This window comes from Tenrec ecaudatus, chromosome 1 (genome assembly GCF_050624435.1).
Source record: "Tenrec ecaudatus isolate mTenEca1 chromosome 1, mTenEca1.hap1, whole genome shotgun sequence".
NCBI classification, from domain to species: Eukaryota; Metazoa; Chordata; class Mammalia; order Afrosoricida; family Tenrecidae; genus Tenrec; species Tenrec ecaudatus.
Window position 1 is genome coordinate 165,585,325 of NC_134530.1, and position 25,301 is coordinate 165,610,625.

Consider the following 25,301-nt stretch of genomic DNA (forward strand, 5'->3'; position numbering starts at 1 on the left):
ACAGACTTGGAACTATTTCTAAGCTTTTCTTTTTTTGTCCTTTGGTTTTCTTTTGCTCTGACTTGTTTTTGTGCTTATTATTGTCTCTGTATGTCTATCTAGATAAGATAGGTGGGATAAACAATCCAGAGGAGAAAACAATGGGACCTTCTGTTGGGGGTGCGTGGGGGGACACAGGAGGAGAGGGGAGGGGAGGAAGTGGGTGCTAACAAACCTAAGGAGAGGAAACAACAAGTGATCTAAACTCGATAGCGAGGAGTGCATAGGAGGTCTGGTAGGGCTTGATCAAGGGTAATGTAACTGAGAGGAATTACTGAAACCCAAATTAAGGCTGAGCATTATAGTGGGACAAGAGAAAAGTAAATGGAAATAGAAGAAAGAACTTGGAAGCAAAGGGCATTTTTAGAGGTCTAAATAAAGGCATGTACTTAAGTAAATATATTTATGTATATATAATGATAGGGAAATAGATCTATGTACATCTATTTATATGCTAATTATCAAGGTAGCAGACGGACGTTGAGACTCTACTCAAGTACTCCCTCAACAAAAGAACACTTTGTTCTAATAACCTGGCATTCCATGATGCTCACATTCCCCACACATCTCTGAAGACAAAATGGGTGCATAACAAATGTGGTGAAGAAAGTTGGTGATGCCCAGCTACCAAAAGATATAGCATCTGGGGCTTTAAAGGCTTGAAGATAAACAAGCAGCCATCTAGCTGTGAAGCAACATAGTCCACATGGAAGAAGCACACTAGCCTGTGTGATCATGAACAGTCAATGGGATCAGCTATCAGGCACCAAAGACCCAGAACAAAAACTCCTATCAATGTGAAGGAGGGGGAGTGCAGAATGTAGACCCAAAGCCCATCTGTAGGCAATCTGACATCCCCTTACAGACGGGCCACAAGGAAGAGATGAGAAAGTCAGGGGGGAGGTGGAGGGAGATCTAATCACAATGATCTACATATAACTCCTTCCCTGGGGGATGGACAACAGAAAAGTGGGTGAAAAGGGATAAATTATCAAGGGTTCGTGCGGGAGGGAGGGAGGACGGGGGAGGGAGGGGAAATAATGAGGAGTTGATATCAAGGACTCAAGTATAAAGAAAATGTTTTCAAAATGATGATAACATATGTACAAATGTGCTTAACACAATGTATGTATGTAAGGATTGTTATAAGAGCTGTAAGAGCCACCAATAAAAAAATTTTTTAATTCTATTCATCTTTTGAAACTAAGCTAATAGCTCATCTTACTAATTTTTTCTCTAACTCCTCCCACCTACGCTCATATCATTCATTAGTTACATCCTTTTAGACCACTAGTATATCATATACATAACCTACCATAGCATGTACTACTTTATATTAGAGCTTTATCTTCTATATAGCCCTACTGCTGAGTTCCTACAGAACAGAGGCCATGTCTTGTTCACCCTAGTATGCTAAGTACAATGCCTGTCAAACAGCAGAGGATACAGGACTACAGGACAACAAGGAAATGACTGGTAAGTGGACACTGAGCTGCTTCCTTCAAGTGTGGTCCCTGTTTTAGAATTTGTCTTTCCTATCGCCCCCCTTGCTTCCTTGGCACTGCCTACAGCATCATGGCTGCCCTCAGGTTCCCGATCAAGTCCAAAAGAGGACCAAAAGTTCACCCAGTACCAGACCACTACGTCGAAATTAAGCAGAACTTGTAGGAAGAGGCATTGATACACAAGCTGTAAGGAAGAGCTATGGGTCAGATCTTGATGCCCAACAAGAGAAATTCATGCACACACTGCCCAATGGCTTCTGCATGTTCCTGGTTCATAGTGAGAAGGATGTGCTGCTAATGGGTAACAAGTCTTACTGTGCAGAGATTATTCACAACATTATCTCCCAGAATCACAAAGCCAATGTGGAAAGAGTAGTTCAGCTATCAGTCATCACTCCCAATGCCAGGCTGCACAGCAAAGAAAATAAGTTTTTCAAGTTTTATTTGCAAGTTTTATTTGTGCTAAATAAAACCATAAAAAGTGGGTGTCTTTCATTAAGGGAGGTGGGAGAATTTGCCTTTCCACCTCAGATAGGATACAGAGTTTAAAATCTGTAATTTAACAGGATATGTTCTGATTCTGGATATCTGGAATAGAAAGACAAATTCTCAGCAGGAGGTCAAGACAGAAAGAAGCAGTTTGAAGTCTTGCTAACAGGCTTCCGGGATGTTGCTGTGATTGGTTAGGTGCAGTTGAGTCAGTTACAACTCTAGCCACCCTCTGTACAACAGAACAAAACATGGCCTGGTCCTGAGCCGTCCTCACAATTACTCTCAGGTCTGAACCCACTGTTGCTGCCAATTGTCTGTCAGTGTTTCATGCTGTGGTGGCTTATCCAATGTTGCTGTGGGGCAGAAGCTTTGTCACTGGTCTTTTGAATACCAGCAAGGGCACCCAATGTGAACTAGAGCTTCTAGACTAAGAGTAGACAACAAAGAAGCAATAGGCTGTTCACTTTGGACAATTAGCCACTGAAAACCAGCTTCCTGGTAGGATTTAGCTATATTTAACAAATTATTGAACTAAATAAGATAAAGGAAATTTGAATGTCTTAACTTATGTGTGTGGGCTGAAAATTTTACACTTAAACCCTACAAAGCAAAAAATGTAGGCATGGCAAACAAACTCACTGGTGATTCTCACTGCTCGGTCGGTGCGGAAATCTTCTGTATCTGGCTCATCAAGGTCATCCAGGAAATTGTATTCTGGGTCGTCGTCGTCATCTGCCTCATCTGGGGAAAAGGTGTTCAAATATTTATTCTCAACTCTAAAGTCACAACTCTGGTAAAAATCAACATCGTCAGCACCACAGGAGTCTATTCTAATAAAGTAAATGTATTCTTGACTTTTACATAGCTTACTCTATTTTCCTTGGTACCTTTGCATAGATCATTCCCTACAGCTAAGCTATCTCACTTATCTCTCCAACAAGCCAGAATGCTACCTTTCTCCAAGATTTCTCAGTATGCAGCCAGTCACACGACTAAACATATAATCTGTCTCCAAAATCTCATTTTGTGTAATGCAGCTCATGAAAACAATACTTTTTGTAAAAGCTATTTGTACAAAGACATTGACAGTAAAAAAAGAAATGACTCTAATTCCCAATAGTGAATGATAAATTATGATGCTTTAGCAACATGTTAACATGTAACATTCTACAGATGTTCAATCCATATAGGAAAAAAGTAGAATACAATACACACATAATAATAACACATATGAAATGGTGATATCGCTGAATGGATAAAAGTTGGGCATTGTCAAATACACAAAAGTTATTACACATGTACTACTTTTGGCAGTAGAAATTTAGAATTATTTTCCTCATAATTTTCTTCCGTGCTAATGTTGTATCTTTTCAAATCTTACGTAAAAGCAGTTGAGTCACTGAATTAACGAATGGTTACATTGAGGTAATTTCTTTTTTTAAATCTTCACAGCCTTCGATGTATAATAGGACTCAATGTAACAATGTTCTAGGTATTTTTATAATAGGGAGCCACTAGCCACATGTGGCTATTAAGAACCTGGAATATGTGACTGAGGGATTAAAAAATAAAATTTCCCAAAGCAAACACCAAAAAATCTTACCACTATGTAGCTAAACAAAAGAGGTAGATGTAATTTTTTAATATGTCATTGTATAATGGAGAAATGTCTAGATTACTAAATGAGGGGAAAGGCAGTGTCTATGTGTAGTGTCTTCGGTGGTGGGGCACATCCTCGAGATAAATACATGCTTGGGTCCACGAAAAGTTCACGGAATTACTTTGAAAGACGCACAGGATGCTATGAACAGGGGAGTGTAAAAGGGGTTTCCAAGGTTTTAAATCTTTACCAAAGCCAGATGCCACATATTGTTTCTGGTGGATGGAAACTGCGAACTTTGGGGGAACAGTTGAGTGCTTTGACCACTGTACCACTAAAGATCCTACAAGAGCATACACCTTGATAGCAACTCAACAACCTCATCTAAAATTAAAAGCATACTTAATGCGTTAGACCAGGTTGATTAGAGAAACAAATCCAATGACATATATGGGTAAGAAAGAACTTTATATCAGGAAGTAATTGCACATTAAAAAAAAAAAACCCAGCCCAGTCCAACTCAAGTCCTTAAGTCTAACACTAGTCCGTTAAGTCCCTATCCAGACGCATGAAGCCACAAGCAGTGATGCACAATGCAGAAACATCACTGGCCGGTGGGTGCAAACTCCTGTAGATCCAATGGAGGTGGCTGTAGCAGTTCTCAATGACTTGACAGTTGGATGGGGGGTGAGTGGGGAGGTGGAGGCTGGCCTCCAGAGAGCCGTTTAGCTTGATCTTCCCTCCAAAGGAGGTCATCAAGCTGCGAACTGATTGACAGGCTAAACTCCACCCTTACCTTCTTACAACTGCCATGCTGGCACCAAAAAACCTAACTATCACACCTAACACTGGGCAGGTTTTATTCGCGGACGGAATAATTACGTTCCTTTATCTCTAGCACGAAGCCTTGTACAGGAAAATACTAATTAAACATTTGCAAATGATTTCACTGTTAACAGCACCATAGGAACACTCACGACCTTGTTAATCTTCCCTTCACTTATTCTGACATTCCTAGTCTCACCTACCCAATCATTTATTCAGCTGCTTGCTATTCACACGTTATTTATCTTACACCAGTGTTCTTTTCAACACACAAAATCTATGGCACTCTAAAGAGAAATGAGAAAAGATTAAAGATGTTTGCTCTGTTAGTTGTTAATAATTAGATTTAGAACATGATCTGATTCATAAAATAAGAACAGTGAATTTAGCTACATACAGATAAAGTGAGAGTGGATGATTCTATTCATATAAAAACACAGCCATGATTCATTTATATATATATATATACATATATATATATATATAATTTTTTATCCATCCGTCTTCCAAAGCACAGGTATCAGAATATCTGGTCACACTGAAGAGTATCCAGCAGAAACCACCAAGTAGCTCTGATCCCATCAAAAGAAGGAGTCATCCCCTGGAAATCAATGACTAAGACAATCTCTTATGCCTTCTAAATCTATAGAAATGTGATGTGCAACACAGTTAATGATGTATGATTTTCGCTGTAGCACACTTTTTAAAACAAATCATCAAAGATAAATTCGACAATGTTTATAAAGTGGGAACTTTAAAGTTAAAAACAAGTAAGAGTGTATGACAGGGGCTCCTATGCCATGTACAGCTGGTTTGATCTGATCAATATGCTTTCCTTACATTATTCTAGGAGGTAGTGCCAGCCAGCCACAGGGCTCTATGATGAACAGTCTCCCTATCAGTTTCACACACCAACAGGAGTGGGTAAGTGATCAAATCAGGCCAATCTAACTGAATTGGTCTCTTGGATTTTTCCAACTGGACTCTTTGGGGAGCATCTTTCTAAAGCGGGGACAAGGAGAAGGAAGTAAACAGGGAGTGTTTCTGTTATAGTCTCGGCCTTACAGATAAAAAATGGTTTGAGAAAAGATTTGATTAACATAAGTAAAAGGTAACAGTTATTTTAAAAAAGGAGGGAAGGATGCTCTTAACAGTGCCCGAGTTCCACTGCCCTGCCCAAATTCTGCTTCATTTGTGATCAGCAGGTCAGAATTAGGACTTTTTCATTTGCACTCTAAAGAATCTTTAGAATTGACACAATGAACTTTGGTCAGTGAACCCTCAGAAATCTGAAGCAAAATGATGTGGACATTTATGTGTAAGCGAAGAGACTTTTAGCTTTCAAAATTCCCCCTAAATGATTTTTTGCCTGTCTTACAAGTCTATTTTGTTACTGGTATCCCTATTCTTTTTAAAGCTTTGTTAATAAATGGATGAAAATTTACAGAGAAAATTGGTTTTCTTAAAAATTAGTCTTTACCCAAAAAGGAGGTTAAAAAGGAAGGAGTAAATTGTAAGTTAGGGTAAATTGTAAGTTAAGGGTAAATTGTTAGGGTAAATTGTAAGTTAAACACAAAATTAAATTCAATTATCCAAAAACACTCCATTCTTTAAGCTTCCAATTACTGAAAAGCTTACTACAAATATAGTGGATGTGAAAATAATGAATATAAGCAAAACCACTCACCTTCATTTCCCACATCATCACTAATGAGACCCCCTAGCCACATCTTCCAGTCCTCATCATCTGCTGTGTTGGGGTCATACATGTCTGGGGTGATGTCTGGAGCTTGGAGCTTGGCCTCTAGTTGCCCCAGAGGAACGTCTTTTAGGGGCCTCTTGGAACGAGTTCGGAATGCTATAAGGCTGTCATCCAAGGTCTAATCAATGGAGAAGGGGGAAAAATATGCCATTGAATGACTATGCTTCCAAATTCTCCACACCACATCATCTTCTGTGTGCTTCTATTCTTCACTCAAACCATAAGATTTCTCTTCTAAATAATTTGAGCTTTTTTTCTATTTGGGAACTTTAAGAAAATGATATCATTCTGAAATCAACTCTTTTTTTTTTTTAAATAAACATTTCAAGACCATTTACAAGGGTTCTCTTGAGAAACAATCCACAGACTATAAAATTCACTATTTTAAGGTATACAATTGAACAGATTTTAGCAGTCAGAGAGTAACGCAAGCATCATTCTTATCTTAATTTCATAATATATATATTTTTAAGACTTATTGGGGGGCTTGTACAACTCTTATCACAGCTCATATATCCATCGATTATGTCAAGCACATTTGTTGCCATCATTTTCAATATATTTTCATTCTACTTGAGCCTTTAGTATCAGCTTCTCAAATTTCCCCCTCCACCCCTCACCCTTCCTCCCTCATGAACCCCTTGGTAATTTATAAATTATTCTTCTTTCATGTCTAACACTGACCAATGTCTCCCTTCACCCACTTTTATGTTGTCCATCCTCCTGGGAAGGGATTATAGGTAGATCATTGTGATCGGTTCCCCCCTTCTTCCCCCACTTACCCTTATCCTTACCCTCCTGGTATGGCTACTCTCAATATTGGTCCTGAGGTTATCTGTCCTGGATTCCCTGTTTCCAGCTCTTATCTGTACCAGTGCACATGCTCTGGTCTAGCCAGATTTGTAAGGAGAATTAGGGTCATGATAGTGGAGGGGAGGAAATATTCAAGAACTAAAGAAGTTATGTGTTTCATTGGTGCTTTACTGCACCCTTGTCTCCTCCTGACAACCCTTCTGTAAGGGGATGTCCAACTGCCTAAAAATGGGCTTTAGGTCTCCACTCTGTACTCCCCCTCATTCACAATATCATTTTTTGTTCTAGGTCTTTGATGCCTGACACTTGATCCTATCGACACCACATGATCACACAGGCTGGTATGCATGTGGGCTTTGTTGCTTCTCAGCTAGATAGCCACTTGTTTATCTTCAAGCCTTTAAGACACGAGATGCTTTATCTTTTGATAGCCAGGCACCACCAGCTTTCTGTTTGCTTATGCACTCACTTTGTCTTCAGCGATCAGGTAGGGAAGGTGAGCATCATGGAATGCCAGGTTAATAAAACAAGGTGTTCTTGCATTGAGGGAGTACTTGAGTAGAGGCCCAATTTCCATCTGCTACCTTAATACTAACCCTAAACATATTTGTACATAGATCTATTTTCCCATCATCATATATAAATATATTTGCATATGTACATGCCTGTAATTAGACCCCTATAAGTGCCCTTTGCCTCCTAGTTCTAATCATCAGCTTTCTATGATGTTCTAAAGTTTTCCTATACCAAGCCAGTGAAAAAATGTTTGGCTTACAACTAAAAAAAAAAACCAATTTAAAAATTTTGTTTTGAGTGAATAATTAGTGTGGGTGATGGCAGGGAATAATTTTTTGTCAAACCATTTATTTAACAGATGTATACTTAGTGGTTGAAATTATGATAGTACAAGAAAAGTTCCCTATGAAGTTTACAGTCTAAACACCTGAACCAATAATAATTTAAGACAGTGGTAAATGAGGGATGCCATTTTGACCCTGAGTTAATGTCCTTACTCATCTGGATGATGTATCTGTGTCTTTGCGTTGTCTTTGTCTTTTTTAAGACAATGAATGTTCACCTTATATTAAAAAAATTATAATAATGGTAAGTGTTAGGGACTAAATAAAGACAAGGAAATAAGATAACTGACTTTTAAAGTACTTTAAATAGAAAGCTTGAGAAAAGCCTCCTTGAGGCATTCTGAATAGTCAGCAGGAATCAGCACCATGTGAGACTTGGGAAAGAAAGTTCTATAGGAAGGAAGTGAGCGGCTCATTCAAGGTTCCCAAGATGCAAACAGTCTGGGGATGCGAAGGGGCAGAAACTGGCCAAAGCACAGAGAGCATGTGAGAATAGTAGGAATGAGGTCCCATTGCTAGGAATGTGCTTGACGATGAAATCCTTGAGAAACCATGTTGAGGAATTTAACTTCTAGTTTAACTACTGAAACTCTTTTGGTGAATCACTGACATTAACTTCAGTAAAAGCAACAGCAAAATAAATTCTAGTTATAGAACAAAATCAAAAACAATAGAATTTAACACACAGATAACAAGAAACTTGTGATTGTTTTCTGAAGAATGTTAAAATGTTCCTTTTGGTTAAAGGGAGGAAAATGAACTGTAGGAAACTGAGAAAGGAAACAGAATTCAGTTAGGAGGTTATTGAAGTAGTCCAAGGGCCAAGTTCCCAGTGTGATCCACAGATTCAGTGCACTCCCTATTAAAAACTGACTGTAACCAATTGAGTTGTGGCCTCTAAAAATATATCTGTTTCTGTGTTTATTCAGATAGTTCCTGGAGTACAAATTAATTTTATTCCTAAGTCTCTTAGGTCAGATGTGTATGTAAGTTGGAACACTTAGATATAATTCATAGTTCATGCTAGGCAAATGTTTTAGTATGTAGTGTACCTTTCTGGGGAGCCCTGGTGGTATAGGGGTTACCAGCTTGACTGTGATCTACAAGGTCAGCAGTTCAAAACCACCAGCCACTCCCCAGGAGAAAAGACAGGGCTTTCTACTCCTGTAAAGAATTACTGTTAAAAAAAAGGAAAAAAGAATTACTGTCTTGGAAACTCACAGGGGCAGCTCTACTCAGTCCTGCAGGATTGCTGTGAGTTGGCATCAACTCCAGGCAGTGAGATTTGAAAAACTCCTTCTTTTGGGCATCTATTAGCAGATCTGAAAGAATGGTGTAACATGTCCTGATAGACAGCTCAGCTCTGAGCCCGTCTCGCTGGCATTAAGGACTTGCTCTAACCCCTTAACGCGCCCTTGGGTCTGGGTTTGGAGCTCGGCTCTGGCCTGTAGGGGTGCTGTGGCTCAATCACCTCCTCCGGGACCGTGAGCTTTGATTTTTTTTTAATACATTGTTGAAGGGATGTAAGATGGTGCAACAACTTATGGGAAGCAGTTTGGCAGTACCTCTAAATCCTAAAGAGTTCATACATGACTAATTCCACACCAAATTTACTACCATGAAGTTGACCCTGATTCATAGGGGCCTTATAGGACTGAGTAGAGCTGCCACTGTGAGTTTCCAAGACTTAAACTCTCTACAGGAGTAGAAAGCCCTGTCTTTCTCCTGGGGAGCGTCTAGTAGTTTCGAACTGTTCACTTTGTAGATTGCAGCCCTATGCATAATTACTGTGCTACCACATCCCCTATTAATTCCATGCCAGGAGAAGTGAAAATATTTGTCCACATAAAAAGTTTTACACATCTCAGTCCCCACGCCACTTCCATCAGCTTCTTCTCCTCCGCTCCGCCACCGCCCGTCTCTCCTGTCGCCCTGGACATGGACGATGGCTCCGGTATGTGCAAGGCCAGCTTTGCAGGCGATGACGCCCCCGCGCCGCCTTCCTGTCCATCGCCGAGCGCCCAGCACCGGGGTGTCACGGTGGGCATGGGCCAGAAGGGCAGCTAGGTGGGCGACGAGACCCAGGACAGGCGAGGCTTCCTGATGCTGAAGCACCCGATCGAGCACGGCATCGTCACCAACTGGGATGACATGGAGATCTGGCACCACACCTACAAGCTGCTCGTCGCCCCCGAGGAGCAGCCCGTGCTGCCGACGGAGGCTCCCCTGAACCCCAAGGCCAACCGAGAGAAGATGAGCCAGATCATGTTTGAGACCTTCAACACCCCGGCCATGTACGTGGCCATCCAGGCCGTGCTGTCCCTGTATGCCTCCGGTCGCACCACGGGCATCGTCATGGACTCTGATGACGGTGTCATGCACACCGTGCCCATCTACGAGGGCTACGCCCTGCCCCACGCCATCCTGCGTCTGGACCTGGCCGGCCGCGACCTGACTGACTGCCTCATGAAGACCCTGACGGAGCGAGGCCACAGCTTCACCACCACGGATCAAGAAGCAATGCTATGTCGCCCTGGACTTTGAGCAAGAGATGGCCACCGCCGCCTCCACCTCGTCCCTGGAGAGGAGCTACGAGCTGCCAGACAGCCAGGTCATCACCATTGGCAATGAGCGCTTCCGCTGTCCCGAAGCGCTCCCCCAGGACTCTCTGGGGCATGGAGTCCTGTGGCCTCCACGAGACCACCTTCAACTCCATCATGAAGTGGACATCCGGAAGGACATGTACGCCAATGCAGTGCTGTCCGGCAGGACCACCATGTACCCTGGCATCTCAGACCACAAGTTGGAGATCACAGAGCTGGCGCCCAGCACCATGAAGATCAAGATCATTGCTCCCCCTGAACGCAAGTACTCCGTGTGGATCGGCGGCTCTTCCTGGCCTCACTGTCCACCTTCCAGCAAATGTGGATCAGCAAGCAGGAGTACGACAAGTCGGGCCCCTCCATCATCCGCCGCCCAAGTGCTACTAGACAGATTGCCCACAGGAGCTCGATGACAGCGCAGGTCTGGCCTCGTGAAACTGCAAGGAGCCTTTGAAAGAATTGTCCTTGAAGCCCTCTGGCGGCAGCACCGATCGTCGGGCTTGTTGCCGATCTCGACCTTGTAATCACGTTAACTGTCCCCATGGTCTGTGTTCAATACCCTGTACATCCTTTGATTTCAACCCTAGCACCGGCAACCGGGGTGCAGGTCTGGCCAGTGTGTGCAGGGTGCTCATAGAAGCCCTGTGAGTTCCAGGCTCGCCTGGAGGCCAGCAGGGGACCGGAAGCAGCTAGTCCTTGCTGTGTGCAGTCTGTGGGAATCTGAGCCTTGGGATCAAGTGTCCTTTCTTTAGCTGATGTTGGCCGCTAGAGCCCAGGGGGCTGTGTTACTTGCCTTGAGTTGGAAGACAGTTTGCATTTAAACCTATAAATGTACTCATTCTTTTAATTTATGTAAGGTTTTTTTTTTTTGGTACGTAATTCTCAACTCTGAGATGACATAACAAATTTTGGTTTTCTGCTGTTATGTGCAAACAACAGGCCCCGGCAAAACGGCATTGTGTAAGGAGAAAAAAAGTGCTGCAGTGAAAAAAAAAGGTTTCCAAAAATGTTCCTAGAAGCACTATTCATAACACCTCAGTAATTAGGGGGGGTTGAAACTCATGAATTGATAAAATGTCTAGATCTATATACAAAGGAAGATTATTTGGCAAAAAAAAGTAAGGAAGTGTTGATACATGTTACTACATGTATGAGTCTTGAAAATGTTGTGCTGTTAGAAAGAAGTCAACAAAAGGTATGATTCGTTTTCTGTGACATGTCTAGAATAGGCAAATACATAGAGACAAAGGAGGCTCATGGTTAATGAGCAGAAAGTAGAAGGGCAATGGACAAGGCCTGCTACTGGGTATTGAATTTATTTTTGGAGTGATACAATTATGAAATTGAAGACAAACAAGTGGCCATCTAGCTGAGAAGCAACAAAGCCCACATGCAAGAAACACACCAGCCTGTGTGATCATAAGGTGTTGATAGGATCAGGCATCAAAGACCCAGAACAAAAAATTTTATCATTGTGAATGAGGGGGAGTGCAGAGTAGAGGCCCAAAGCCCAAAGCTATTGGACATCCCCTTACAGAAGGGTTATGGGGAGGAGATGAGCCAGTCAGGGTGCAGTATAGCACCAAGGAAACACAACTTTCCTCTAGTTCTTGAATGCTTTCTCCCCTCCACTATCATGACCCCAATTCACCTTACAAATCTGGCTAGACCAGAGCATGTACACAGGTACAGATAAGAGCTGGAAACACAGGGAATCCAGGACAGATAAAACTCCTCAGGACCAATAGCCATACCAGGAGGGGAAGGATAAGGGTAAGGTGGGGGAAAAAGGGGAAACCGATCACAATGATCTACCTATAATCCCTTCCCAGGAGGATGGACAACATAAAAGTGGGTGAAGGGAGACATTGGTCAATGTTAAGACATGAAAGAAGAATAATAATTTATAAATTATCAAGGGTTCTTGAGGGAGGGAGGGTGGGAGAAAAAAAGAGAAGCTGATACCAAGGGCTCAAGTAGAAAATGTATTGAAAATATTGGCAACAAATGTACAAATGTGCTTGACATAATCGATGGATGTATAGGTTGTGATAAGAGTTGTACGAGGTCCAGATAAAATGATTTTTTTTAAAAGACAGCTGATGATTAATTACAAAAGTATCAATTGATGGTGAACACAATGATTGTTTCAGGGAAGAATCATCAATGGAAGCTATCACTAGCAGGTGAAAAGGTAACATTTGCCCTCTTGTTTATTAATTAATTAAAAATGGAAAAACAGTAAGTTTCCAATGGAAAAACCAAATAGGACACCACCTAAACTAAGCAATCAAAGTTAACTTTACCATAAAAGCAGTGAACAAGACAGATGCCATGTTTCCAAGATATAGTCTTGAGGAAACATCAGAAAAATCCAAACTGAGGAAAATTCTACAAAATAATTACCTGCACTCTCCAAAGATATCAGGTTATGAGAAACAAATGGTTGCATACACTCTCCTATATAACACCTGCTGTGCTGGCGGCCAAGCGTCTACGGTCAGAATTCATTTGCAAATATCTGCACACATTCTTTGAATGAACGAGTTTAGAACCAAAGTGCTAATGATTAGAAGAAACACCAGAAATGTGAGGAGCGTAACAGAGCAGAGGAATATAGCACAGGCTGAACAGTGGTTTCTTTCTCTCCCTTGCGTCCTTTGGGGATGGTAACCGTTTGTAGGCTTGGTGAAGAACCAATGATAAATTGGTGCTGGGTAGAGGAATTTTACAGTTTATTATGGCAGCTTGCTATTTTTGTAACATGGTGATTGAGTTGAACACAACCAAAGTGTGGTAACTGATCTCCCCTTCTTCCTGGATGAATGGCCAGATGATAAAATGCTGATGTCAGCACCCTTGAACATCTCCAAATAATGTTTGGCTACTGCTTCTGTTCGAAATGACACTGTGTTCTGGTTTTGGCCCAGAGTGATGAAGTGGCACTGGGCATCTTTACTCCACGGAGCTCTTGCCATTCACACATCACAGATCAGGTAAAATGATAGGTCAACTGTGCTGATTGCCTCCACTTGGTCATGTTTACATGAATCCAATAGTTTGTTTAGGTTGGTTTTCAATCTGTAATCTAGATTGGACCCTATATCTGAAAAAGTTTTTTTTCTTACTTAAGCTATAAAGGACATTACTGCGATAACTATCAAGAACTTTAAAGAGAATCTTAAATGACTATATATGATAGCATTGGTATGTGGTAACATAAGAGAATGTCCACATCTTTAGGGAATTTACATGGCATTATACAGGGATGGAGGACATCATGTCTGTATAATGAAATGTGTGTGAGTACAGTGAGAGAGAGAAAGCTGGAAAACGATAAAGCAATTATAGTAAAATGTTATTATTCGGGGTACCTGGGTAAAGGCTAATCTTATACTCTATACCCAAAACTGCTCTCTGACAAATTCCTTATTACTTCCTAAGAGGCTACCATGTGCACAATAAACAAAACAAAAGCCCTTGCCATAGTCGATTCTGACTCACAGTGACCCCACATGAGAGAGTAGTTGAGACTGTAAGTCTTTTCAGGAGCAGACAGCCACATGCTTCTCCTGAGGAGCAGTTAGTGGGTTTACCCATCAACCTTGAGTTAGTAGCAGCTCAAAGCTTAACTCAATACACTGCCAAGGTTCTTGCTACAATAAACCAGCACAGACCAAAAAGTGTGTTAACTAACCATTTCCTAGTTTTCAGTTAGAGCACCACAGCTTTCCTGCGCTCTCCAACTGTGCATCATGAACTAGTCTAAGTGGCTCTAGCAGTGACTTAGACTGAAATAATGTTTACTTGGAAAGAATCCACGCAGACAGGACTGGAAGCCAGCTCCTCATCCACAGCATGCAGCTTCTCCATGAAAGTGCTGTTCTTCGTCTGGTTTGGCTTTGGAGGGGGTGGGGGCCCCATGGGCACCATCTCCACACTGATGTGCCTCACGGCCGGCGTGGTACCTTTCTCAGCCTGATGAAAAGAGCAGATGCTTTACAAAACAAGGAGTGAGGAAAGGAGTCTTCCTTCTACCCTGAAGATCTTTTTCTTCACATCTAGATAGAGGCACAATACACAAAGGCACCGTCAAGATTAATCCCATTAGGTTTCATTCTATTTTCTGTGAAGCCAACAGAATACTACTTAGGCTACCAAAAGACGAGAAATGTAATAAAAATGGCATTGTGGCAATATAACAAAAAATAGGTGTGAGGGGAAAGAAGAATAGGGGACATAAAGACGCTCTTGTAGTTTCATATCCTCAGCTCACAAATTCTGAAACGATAACGGGATGATTGCTGATCTTGCATCATGCTTGGCAAAGGGTGACACACAGTCCACAGTCACTACAGAGATTCACGAGTTAAATACTCCATTTACTCAGCCATCTCAAACGCATCTCTTTTGGGTGATGCTGATTACCTCTGGTAACATGCTACCCTCCTCATCTGTTTCAGTCATCTCAGAAGACTGCCTCCATTTGGATTTCTTTGCTCCACGAGGAGAAGAAGAAGCAGTGCTTTCCACATCACTTTCCAACAAACTCTACAAATCAAAAACAATTCACGTTTACATTTATGCCCTTGTTCCAATGAGTTTGAAGTATATAAAAAAAATAAATGTCACCAAAACAGCAATCGATTAGCCAGAGGAAGCAAAAAAAAAAAAAAAAAAAAACCTGTAAAGACCCTATTCAATACTCACCTTCATGAAATGATCACTGAAGATAAGGGTGCTACAGCAAAGTGTGGTGAAGAAAGCAGATGGTGCTCAGCTATCAATTGGAATAGTGTCAGAAGTCTTAAAGGCTTGTATTCAAACAAGCAGCCATCTAAGCGAGGAGTAAACTAAGTCCATAGGGAAGCACACCAGCTTGTGTGATCCAGAGATGTCGATAACAAAAATCAAATATGATAAAGGGCAAGTAGCAGAGCCTAAATTGAGAACACCTAAATTATAGAAGGCCATGGAAGAGTGGGAACCCAAAACCCATCTGCAGAGTCTCCAGCCACTTGCAGATGCCTACGAGATTCTTCTAGGTGCAAATATTTCTTGCTTGTTCCATGACAAAAATTCCCTCCCTGCCCTTTTAAATATTCATGGTCTACTTTTCGTTCCTACCCACTATTTGTATTTTTACCTCTGTATTATTATCTTATCCTTAACACCTAATTTTTTTTGTTTTTTTTACTATTTCTGTTGAGTTTTCCAGTTTCCAAAGCACAGAAGGAGTAGAGGCATAGAGATAAGAACTGATGCAAGGGTCTATGGGGAGGTAGGGGTGGGCGTGAGAGGAGTTGGGGTGAGGGAGTTGGGGAAGCAAACAACGTATGTGGAAGGCAGGTGGGAGCACTCTACAACTGATGGTGACTACACAACTCATTCTAAAAGTGATTTAACCATGGGGGGAAGAGAATGAAAATGTTCCAAAATTGATTGAGGTAATGGTTGTGACTGATATACTGAATTGTGTGATATGTGGATTAAGTGCCAATAAATCTATTAAAATAAATAAATAAACTGTCAAGAGTTGTTCAATACCCAAAATGGTGGGGTTAGAGATCAGGTCACTATCCTCATCAGCCCTGGAAGTTTTGTAAACTTGTACAGTTTTGGTTTAAATTCTTTTAATATGCAAAGTAAAGACCACATTTTCATAGCAATGAAAATGAACACTTGACAAAATAATAATAATTTATAATTATCAAGGATTCATGAGGGAGGGGGTCAGGGTGAGAAGGGGAAAATGAGGAGGTGATACCAGGGCTCAAGTAGAAAGTAAATGTTTTGAGAATGATGAGGGCAACAAACGTACAAATGTGCTTGACACAAGGGATGGATGTATGGATTGTGATAAGAGTTGTACGATTAAAATGATTGAAGTATATCAATAAAATAAATGTCACACAAAAAAAATCAATCGATTAGCCAGAGGAAACAAAAAAAACCTTGTAAAGACCCTGTTCAATACTCACCTTCATGAAATTATCGTTTTTGATTAAAAAGAAAGAAAATGAATACTTAACAGGATAAATACTTCTCAAAAGCATAATGTTGAACTAAAAGTAGCCCAACAAGAATCTGTTATCTCAGAAACAGTGAAATTGAACTGAAGTGTTCAGGAATGTATACCTAGATAGCAAAATTATATAGAAAAGCAAGAAAATAACTATCAAACTTGGGATAATTGTTATCTTTTGGCTGGAAGGAGGTGATTGTGATTAGGAAGGGTACAAGGGGGGTATCCTGGTAATGTTACAATTCTTTTACAATAACTTGTTAAAATGTACTCACTTTTGTTCTTGCACATATCTGTGTTACATTTCACAACATAAAAAAATTTTAAGAATAAGGGACTAGGAAGAGCAGAAAAATACCTAACAGTCTTGGGTTTGTGTACAGAGCAGAAAAGACATGTGGATTTCAACCCTTTGTACAGCATGGAAGACGCATTTTAAAGAAGGCAGAGTAGGCCACCTTACTGAGGTACATGTTTCTTATAATATTATAACGCCATACTCTTATGACAGTATTTAACATTCACCTCTTCAGCAGTCTCATCTTCTTCTTCATCATCTGGATGGTACTCTTCGTCTGACGAGTCATCGTCTTCGAGGTGGATATCCACAAACTGAGGAGGCTACATATGTACAATTAGAGAAACATGAAGGAACAGAAAACACCAATCAGATGGATTTGAGACAATAAAGGGAAGAAAAGAGGGGTAGGGGAAAACATTTTCTAAGAGTAAAATGAATTGCTAGAAAGAAACACTGCACATACTACAGGAGGGACCTCTCCGTCTCGGGAGGCCATCACGCTTAGTAAAGTCAAGGGCAGTGAAAAAGAGGAAAGCCCTCAGTGAGAAGGACTGAGACAATGGCTACAACAATGGGCTCAAACCAGGCCGTGTTTCATTCTGTGGCACATAGGGTCATTATGAGTTGGGACTGACTTGAAGGTACCTAACAATAATAACAAACTAACTAAATAAATAGGCCCAAGGGAGAGGCTTAAGAAATTCCTGGCATGATATACAAACCTACGAATAATGGAATAGAAAATACCGAAGTTGAAAATAAAACAAAATTCAGGTGAAAAATAAAAGTAACAAATAGCAGTGTTTAGGTTTCAGAAATTATAAGTATTTCTGGTAAAGAATAAGAATTATTGCTTCCAAATTTACCTTAATTTCATTGGCCTTCTTAATAGGTGAAATATTCCATGTTGGAATTACCTACCAATAAAGAATATGAATAAGAAAGTTCTTCTATGAAGTAAACCGTTTTTCATTTTTACTTCCTTTTCACCACAACAGAGCATAACATGTAGGGGCAGTGACACTAAGGGTATTGATTATCCCCAAGAGTAGACTTGCAAAGATTTTTCAGAGCTTGTTAAAGCAAAATGATAGAGGAACGTATTGCTGCTGTTACCAGAACTTGGTAAGACTGTGCTCGATCTATAAAAGCAGAAAACAGTATCTAAAAAAAAAAAAGAAATAAAACAGTATCTTTCCTCTTTGTTTGATAGCACAGCTGCTGGTTCCCATTGAATAATGGTTATAAAAACTATTTGTAAACCAAAAAACTAAACAAGCCTAATTAAGATATTATAGGTTACAGTAGCCTTTTCACACCAGTACTTTTAAAAAATTCAATTACAGTAATATAAATCCAACGCAACTATACCTCCATAAAGCCAGTTACAAAAACCTCTTATGGAATGATTTAGGGATGAAGCACTATATTGTCTACAACTTATTTTCAAGCAGCACAGGATAAAACAATAGACAGATCCAGAAAAATACAATCAAATATGGTAAAATGTTTCAGTTTTAATCTGGCAAAAACTCAGACTCACTATAATAATATTTAAACTTTTCTTTATGAAAAATGTTGCCAATAGAGTTGGGGAAACTAAAATACATTTTTAAGAGCTCTTATGTGTTGCAAACAAAATGTCATTGAGTTATCTAATTTCTTGACCACATAACTTTGACTCACCTAAAACCATTGGATGAACCAAATTTAACTAGCCACTAGTTCTTTCTTCACAAAGACTGTTAGGAGTCTCCATCCCTCTGTGGAGGTAAGCCCACTACCCAGTGGGAAAAATGAAGGGAGTCAGGTCCACAGTCCTTCCCTTCTCTGCTTCTGAACCAATCAGGTCCTCTACTCTAAATCCATCATGAAAGCTAGTCAGAATTTGGAAGTATTGGAGCCATTTTATTAAGCATTAAGAAGCACAGACGTAAATTCTGATCCTTGCTCTCCCACATAAACTGTAATCTTGGTTTGCCCAATTTTTTAGTTCTGAAGCCCATCTGTAGACAACTGGACACCCCACCCATCTCATACACACACAAAAGGGTTACAAGGTGGGGGAGTTAGGGGGAACCGATCACAAGGATCTACATATAGCCCCCTCCCAGGGGGATGGACAACAAAAAGTAGGAGACATAGGTCAGTGTAAGACATGACAAAATAATAATGACAACTTATAAATTATCAAGGGTTGGTGAGGGAGGGAGGGTGCGGGGGGTGGGGTAAGAAGCTGATACCAAGGACTCAAGTAGAAAGGAAATGTTTTGAAAATGATGGCAACAAATGTACAAATGTGCTTGACACAAGGGAGGGATGTATGGATTGTGATAAGAGTTGTATGAGCCTCCAATAAAATTATTTTTAAAAACCCCAAAACTCATGATGTTTTCATATATTCTTTATATTTTACAAATATTTCTTTAAAGAGGCAAACTTAGACCTCAATAAGTATTTCCTATGCCTCTTTGCCTACAAGCAACCTGAAATTCAATCTACTTTCCAAGTGAAATAAGCAATAATACAAAACAGAGCACTCACCCCTCCTTTCTCCACTACTTTCTTCAGCTTAGAGCGTGTCATTTTAGGCTCCTGTGTGGGGGGGTGGGGGGAGATAGTGGGAAGGAAACAATAAAGTTGAGTTTGTGATTCTTGGGGATTGAGATGCTAACTTTGCTCCTAGCAGCAGTAAAACTACTTCTAAATATCAAACTGATGTTTTACACCAGGCATCTTACAGGTGACTCTGTTCCCTAACATGAGAAGGGTGATGAGCAAGTACTCACAAACATTGGCATATCTTCCGTCTCGCTGATGGCTGCTTTCATCATCGCTACCACATGTTCATTTGTGATTACTTCCTGCAGAAAGGTGAGATTTCACTGCATGGAACAAGTGTTTTGTCATCTACACAACACTCATCTCTCTGTATCTCTGCTAGATACATGCAGAAGATAAGCAGTGCTAGACATCCCAGTCACTGCAAATTGGGTGTAAGCTAAGACAAGAGCAGGCTCTGGATAGAAGCAGAGAAAGCGCATCAAATAACAAGGCAGCAGAGACCACGCTCACTAGCCACTAGGAGGATAGAACCGAACCGGGTTGCTGAAGGAGTGACTCCAGTAACTAACTAACCATATGACGTATGACAATGAGTGATCAGAGACTGCAAACAGCTGTGCTGCTTTATAGCAAAGAACAGTATTTAGATAGGTACCATGTACAGTGCATTGTTAACTGGGCATTTTTGCATACATTTTAACTCACAAAAGGAAAAATCTATTGTCAACATTATCATCTACATAACTGCTAGACATTACAATCAAGAATCAAAGCAGAAGAAGAAAACAGAAATAGTTTATCAGCTTTCCTACAAAGCTTTCAAACATGTGCTACGTGCAAAGAAAGAAAACCTCGTTGAAATATAAAACAATCTGCAACAATAACCCACAAATAAATCATTAATGTACCAAGAGTCAAGATTTTCTGAATAATTTTATCTGCTTTCCATGGAAACTGTCGCTTCCGACTACATAGCTGTCCAGCCCCATCCTACTCACATGCAGGATGTTTCTCACGTTGACAGCTGTTAGGTTGTGCTGTTTGGCGCCATCCTCTAAGGTTCGGTCAAGCATGTTATCCAGTTTAGGGTCATAAGCCAAAGTCCCTTCTTCCTGACCTCTTCCATCTCGTTTCCTCTTGGTACCCTTTTTCTTTTTTCGTTTTTTCTCACTTTCTTCATTGTCTTGTTCTTCTGCAAATACACCAAGAGCATCGTCAGGATCTCCCAAACAGCTGCCCAATCATTTAGCCCAGACAGACACCATTAACAGGAAACCAAGCTTCCTAGAAACCAATGACAAGTGTGATGAAAGCAGTGGTGACGGTGAAGATGTCACAGTACTACTAGCAGCAGGAACCGCTCATATTGTATGCCAGGAGCTCTTCTGTGAGCTTTATGCATACTACTTCACTGAACCCCTCACACAACCCCATAAAATAGTGAGAGTTATGTTTGGAAGTCAACCACTCCAGCTCTAAAATCTGGAGTGTTATCATCACTCTAAGAGTCCAGATATAACGTCACAAGCCCAGGGCCTGTATTCCAAGTTCCACTTAGTAATAGTCATTTTTCCTTTGGTAAAATATGGATATCTGTTCATCAGGAATTTCATGAAGATTAAATAGAATAATATACACAAAGTGTTTTATACCCAAAAAGTAGAATATAAATGTAATTTATCTTTATTATATTACTCAGTGTAGAGAAAAAGGAACCAACCAAAAATAAAGAATTTATTCTCTCAACTATTAAAAAAAGGGGGACAAAGTATGATACAAACAGTAACATGCTCTTCCGCTAACTAAAAGTTGGAGGTTTCCACTCCAACTACTCCTAAATATCAAACTGACGTTTCACACCTTTTCCTGAGGTTCCTCAGAAAAAGGCCTGCCAATCTACTTCCGAAAAATCAATCACTGAAAACCCTTCAGTCATTGAAAACCCTACTGAATACAGTCCTGCTCTGACACGCAGGGGTCACCATTACGCAGCATCAACTAGACTGCAAGGGGTTGCTAACCTGCCACCCTAAAATAACGGAGCACACATGTAGATAACTGGACAAAAGGAACATTTTGACCATCAGAATTTGGTAAGACCTGGAATAGATCCTCATAAAACATCAACATAAAGTTCTTTCATCGCAGCTACTTCTGTTCTGACAATAAGGGTCAGAGACGCTGGACAGTATCAAGAGGACCTTCTCTACTTCAAACGACTGTATAGCCTTTAAGATGCTTGCTCCTCAGCAGCGTATTAAGTCAGTGAACAGTCACTGATACCTTAAACAGGGGAGGGAGGGGTTAAAGAGAAGCGGATATCAAGGAGTGCAAAGACAATGTTTGGAAGTGGACGGTGGTAGCAACTGCACAATACTGCTTGACGTGACTGAAATTAACACCTGGAAGAGCTCCGCTAAAATGATTAAAGACAAAACTTGAAGCAATCAGTTCTGCAAGCATATAGCAAGAGTTTGACAACAATGTTCACAAGTTTCAACCAAATAATGATTTTTTAGAAAATAATGACACATGCAAAGACTGGTATGATATTCATCATATTATTTCAGCAAACATATGAAAATATCTAAATGTTCAACAAAAGGAATGGTTAAGTGATTACTGATGTATTCATACAATGGACTACAAATGAGACATTAAAAAGTCTTTTTTAGCAAGGAGATTCCAAAAAATGTCTAAAAAGAATCTTTTAAATTTATTTTATTATTATTGGACATATAATCATATCATTCCATAATTCAATCACGTCAAGCAGTATTGCACAATTACTACCACAATCAGTTTCCAAACACTCTTTTTCTTCCTGGACTCCTTGATATCGTCTCCCTTTTACCCCATGCCACCCCCACTAGAAAGAATTTTGAATGACAAAGAAATTCTCCTAATAATGATTACAAAGAAGGGGGGGCGCAAATTTCAAACATACAAATCTTATATTTTTGTAAACTAAACAAAAAAGGGTAGTCTTAATGTTTATCCCACAGAGGTGGGTAAGACAGAAAGAAAACTAAAACTCCAATAAATCCCCCTAAAATGATTATAAGTCATTATAAAGAAACTTATTTATTTTATAAAAAGGACTTTGGGGCAAGCAGGAAAAAAGGAAAATAAAATAGCAAACCACACAGCAAAACGTTCTAAATACCCTCTTCACACATTTCTTTCCCTGAAGTTCTTTACCTAACAGTTGCTAATCTCAATTACCATTTTCCCCACAATTTCCAAAGCCTTCTTAGATCATCTCAACTTGCTCTCCCTCTTCTCCTCTCTTAACTTTTGCATCCTTTCTGAAGTAGACAAGTCTGGCCAGCTATTACTGGCTCTGCCATTCACCTTTCCCTGCAGACGTTACTACATTAACAATGACTTGATAGGTCACAACAAAACATGATTACTGACACCTGAGAAGGTGTGCTTCAGCTTTATATTTTATCTTGCTAATAGCCAAAACTGGTCCAGGAAAAAGTGTGACAGGAAAGACAATAAATATAAATTATTAATACTATTTCTCATTGCTATTAGCTAGAATTTAGTGCAGGTTAAAATGGCAAAGCTTTTGTGATATATATATTAGCACAATAAATTTATTTTTAAATAGGAAAAAATTTATTGCAAAAAAATTAAATCTTTACAAAATTTAAACCTATAAAATTTGCCCTGTGAGAACAAAAACCCACACAAATGAAGGCCAAAAAAAGGAAGCTAGAGATAAAAAAGCTAATATTAGTAAAATTTTACATGGCTAGAATATGAGAAGATAAATGGTTTTTAAAACAGTACTTCTCAAATTAGTTGTAGTGAAGGTTTATTTTGCCAATCCATTGCCAACTCACACTTTTTAAAATTAAAAATGGGTCAATAACATCAAATTGCTATAAAATTTCTAAAGTTTTACTCTCAGTTTTCAAGAATTATCATGTTTTGAAAGAGTAACAAATAATTCAGAGTAGAAACTCTGAATACCACTACTTTAACATATAAACTTTAAACTCCAATAAAAATTACAATAAAATTTTATATACATAATTAACAAGTGTGAAATGCTAGTAAAGAATTAAAATGGCAACAATGGAATTCACAGCACACATCTTCTCACAGAAAAATCATTAGGATTAGCATAATTCCATTTAAAACTGTGATATCATAAATGTGGAATCAAAATTATCCCTATGGAATTAAACCATCTTTATTTATATGAATGTCTAAATTATATCAAATATATTTCTCCTCTGATTTTGATGCTAAGTTTTTAAGGAAATTTGCATATATAACAAATACCAATACATTCAAATGTCAACATATTATATATGCAATACAAAGAAGACAGATAACTGAATTGTATTGTACTCTATTTTAAAACAAATTCATTGTTAGGTTTTAAATAGAACACTACTGATTGCAAGCAATCTATTGTACAAGAAATATTTTCATTATAAAAGAAAGTTACCTTATGAAGATTAGACTCAAAAAAATTAGAACTAAAATCTGATTTTTCCTTCAATAACATGACAATAAGGAAAGTGGTGAAAAAGAAAATATTCACATCTTGGAGCAGTGGGTTGAAATAAAAAAGAAATGGGTAGCGGGGGCACAGGGCACTAACCACCCCCCAAGGGGAGGGTATTGTTTATATCTCCACAGGGAAAGAGGGATCAGACTTTAACCCGGTGCTCCAAGATGTGAATGCAACATGCCAGTGTGGAGTAGGGAACCAGTGGAGATGTCTGAGGGGCAGGCCACAATCCCAACTATGTGGACAGCTGCCCCTCCCCCCAGAAGAATTTATTTCAGAGGACAGCACTGAATCTGCAGCTACAGGAGAGGGCCATGTCTGATCAGAGCACTCAGGAGCAAATGACTGGGGAGGAAGAGAGAGTGGAACACATCCTGGCCCAACAAGCCTTCAGGACAATATTCCCGCTCAGAGCAGGCAATCCAGAGAAAATCATATCATATGACCGGCCCGACTATGAGACACCATATCCCTCACTGACCCATAGCCCTACAGGGGACAATACTGGAGACACACTGTGGAAATTGCTCCGATCTGATCCCACCACACTGAGGCAAACACTAAGGGCGTGCAACAGAACTGAGCAAGGTGGTCCCCAGAGAAAAATAAAAATAGACTTTGGGGCCAGGGCTTGGCACCCCATCAGAATCGACAGGAAAACACTCCTAAAGGCCAACAAACAGTCCTTGAACTAACTACAAGCTTTCCTTTCTTGTTGTGTCTTGTTGGCATCAGCTCATTTTCCCCTCTCTACCCGCTTCCCCTTCCCTCATGAACCCTTGATAATTTAAATTATGTCATATCTTTCCCTGTCCGACATCTCCCTTCACCCACTTTTCTGTTGTCTGTCCCCCAGGGAGTAGGTCACATGTAGATTCTTGTAATAGGTTCCCCCTTTCAACCAAACCTCCCGCCACCCTCCCAGTATCACCACTCACACCACTGGTCCTGAAGGGATCATCCACCCTGGAATCCCTGTGTTTCCAGTTGCTATCTGTACCAGTGTACATCCTGTGGTCTAGCCATATTTGTAAGGTAGAATTAGGATCATGATAGTGGGGGAAGAGGAAGCATTTAGGAACTAGAGGAAAGTTGTATGTTACATCGTTGCTACATGTACCCTGACTGACTGGTCTCCTCCCCGTTACCCTTCTGTAAGGGGATGTCCAGTGGCCGACAAATGGGCTTTGGGTCTCCACTCTGCACTCCCCGCCTCATTCACAATTATAGCATTTTTTGTTCTGATGATGCCTGATATCTGATCCCTTCGATACCTCGTGATCGCACAGGCTGGTGTACTGCTTCCACATGGGCTTTGTTGCTTCTGAGCTAGATGGCCACTTGTTTAACTTCAAGCCTATATCTTTTGAAAGCCGG

General features: G+C 40.1%; 1 protein-coding gene and 1 pseudogene across 6 annotated transcripts in view; one reads left to right on the top strand and one right to left on the bottom strand.

Moving 5' to 3' along the window:
* Positions 1-25,301, bottom strand: part of GON4L (gon-4 like) — an 84,513-nt gene that overhangs the window by 37,497 nt on the left and 21,715 nt on the right. For all 6 annotated transcript variants that reach the window (XM_075562968.1, XM_075562959.1, XM_075562948.1 and 3 more), the window contains 9 exons: positions 20,389-20,582; positions 19,615-19,689; positions 19,370-19,420; positions 17,692-17,742; positions 17,050-17,145; positions 14,928-15,050; positions 14,307-14,477; positions 6,149-6,341; positions 2,676-2,777 (listed from right to left, as the gene is read on the bottom strand). In XM_075562968.1, the coding sequence (XP_075419083.1) occupies positions 2,676-2,777; positions 6,149-6,341; positions 14,307-14,477; positions 14,928-15,050; positions 17,050-17,145; positions 17,692-17,742; positions 19,370-19,420; positions 19,615-19,689; positions 20,389-20,582 (1,056 nt within the window). The remainder of the gene's footprint in view (positions 1-2,675; positions 2,778-6,148; positions 6,342-14,306; positions 14,478-14,927; positions 15,051-17,049; positions 17,146-17,691; positions 17,743-19,369; positions 19,421-19,614; positions 19,690-20,388; positions 20,583-25,301) is intronic.
* Positions 9,712-10,953, top strand: LOC142429276 (actin, cytoplasmic 1 pseudogene; annotated as a pseudogene).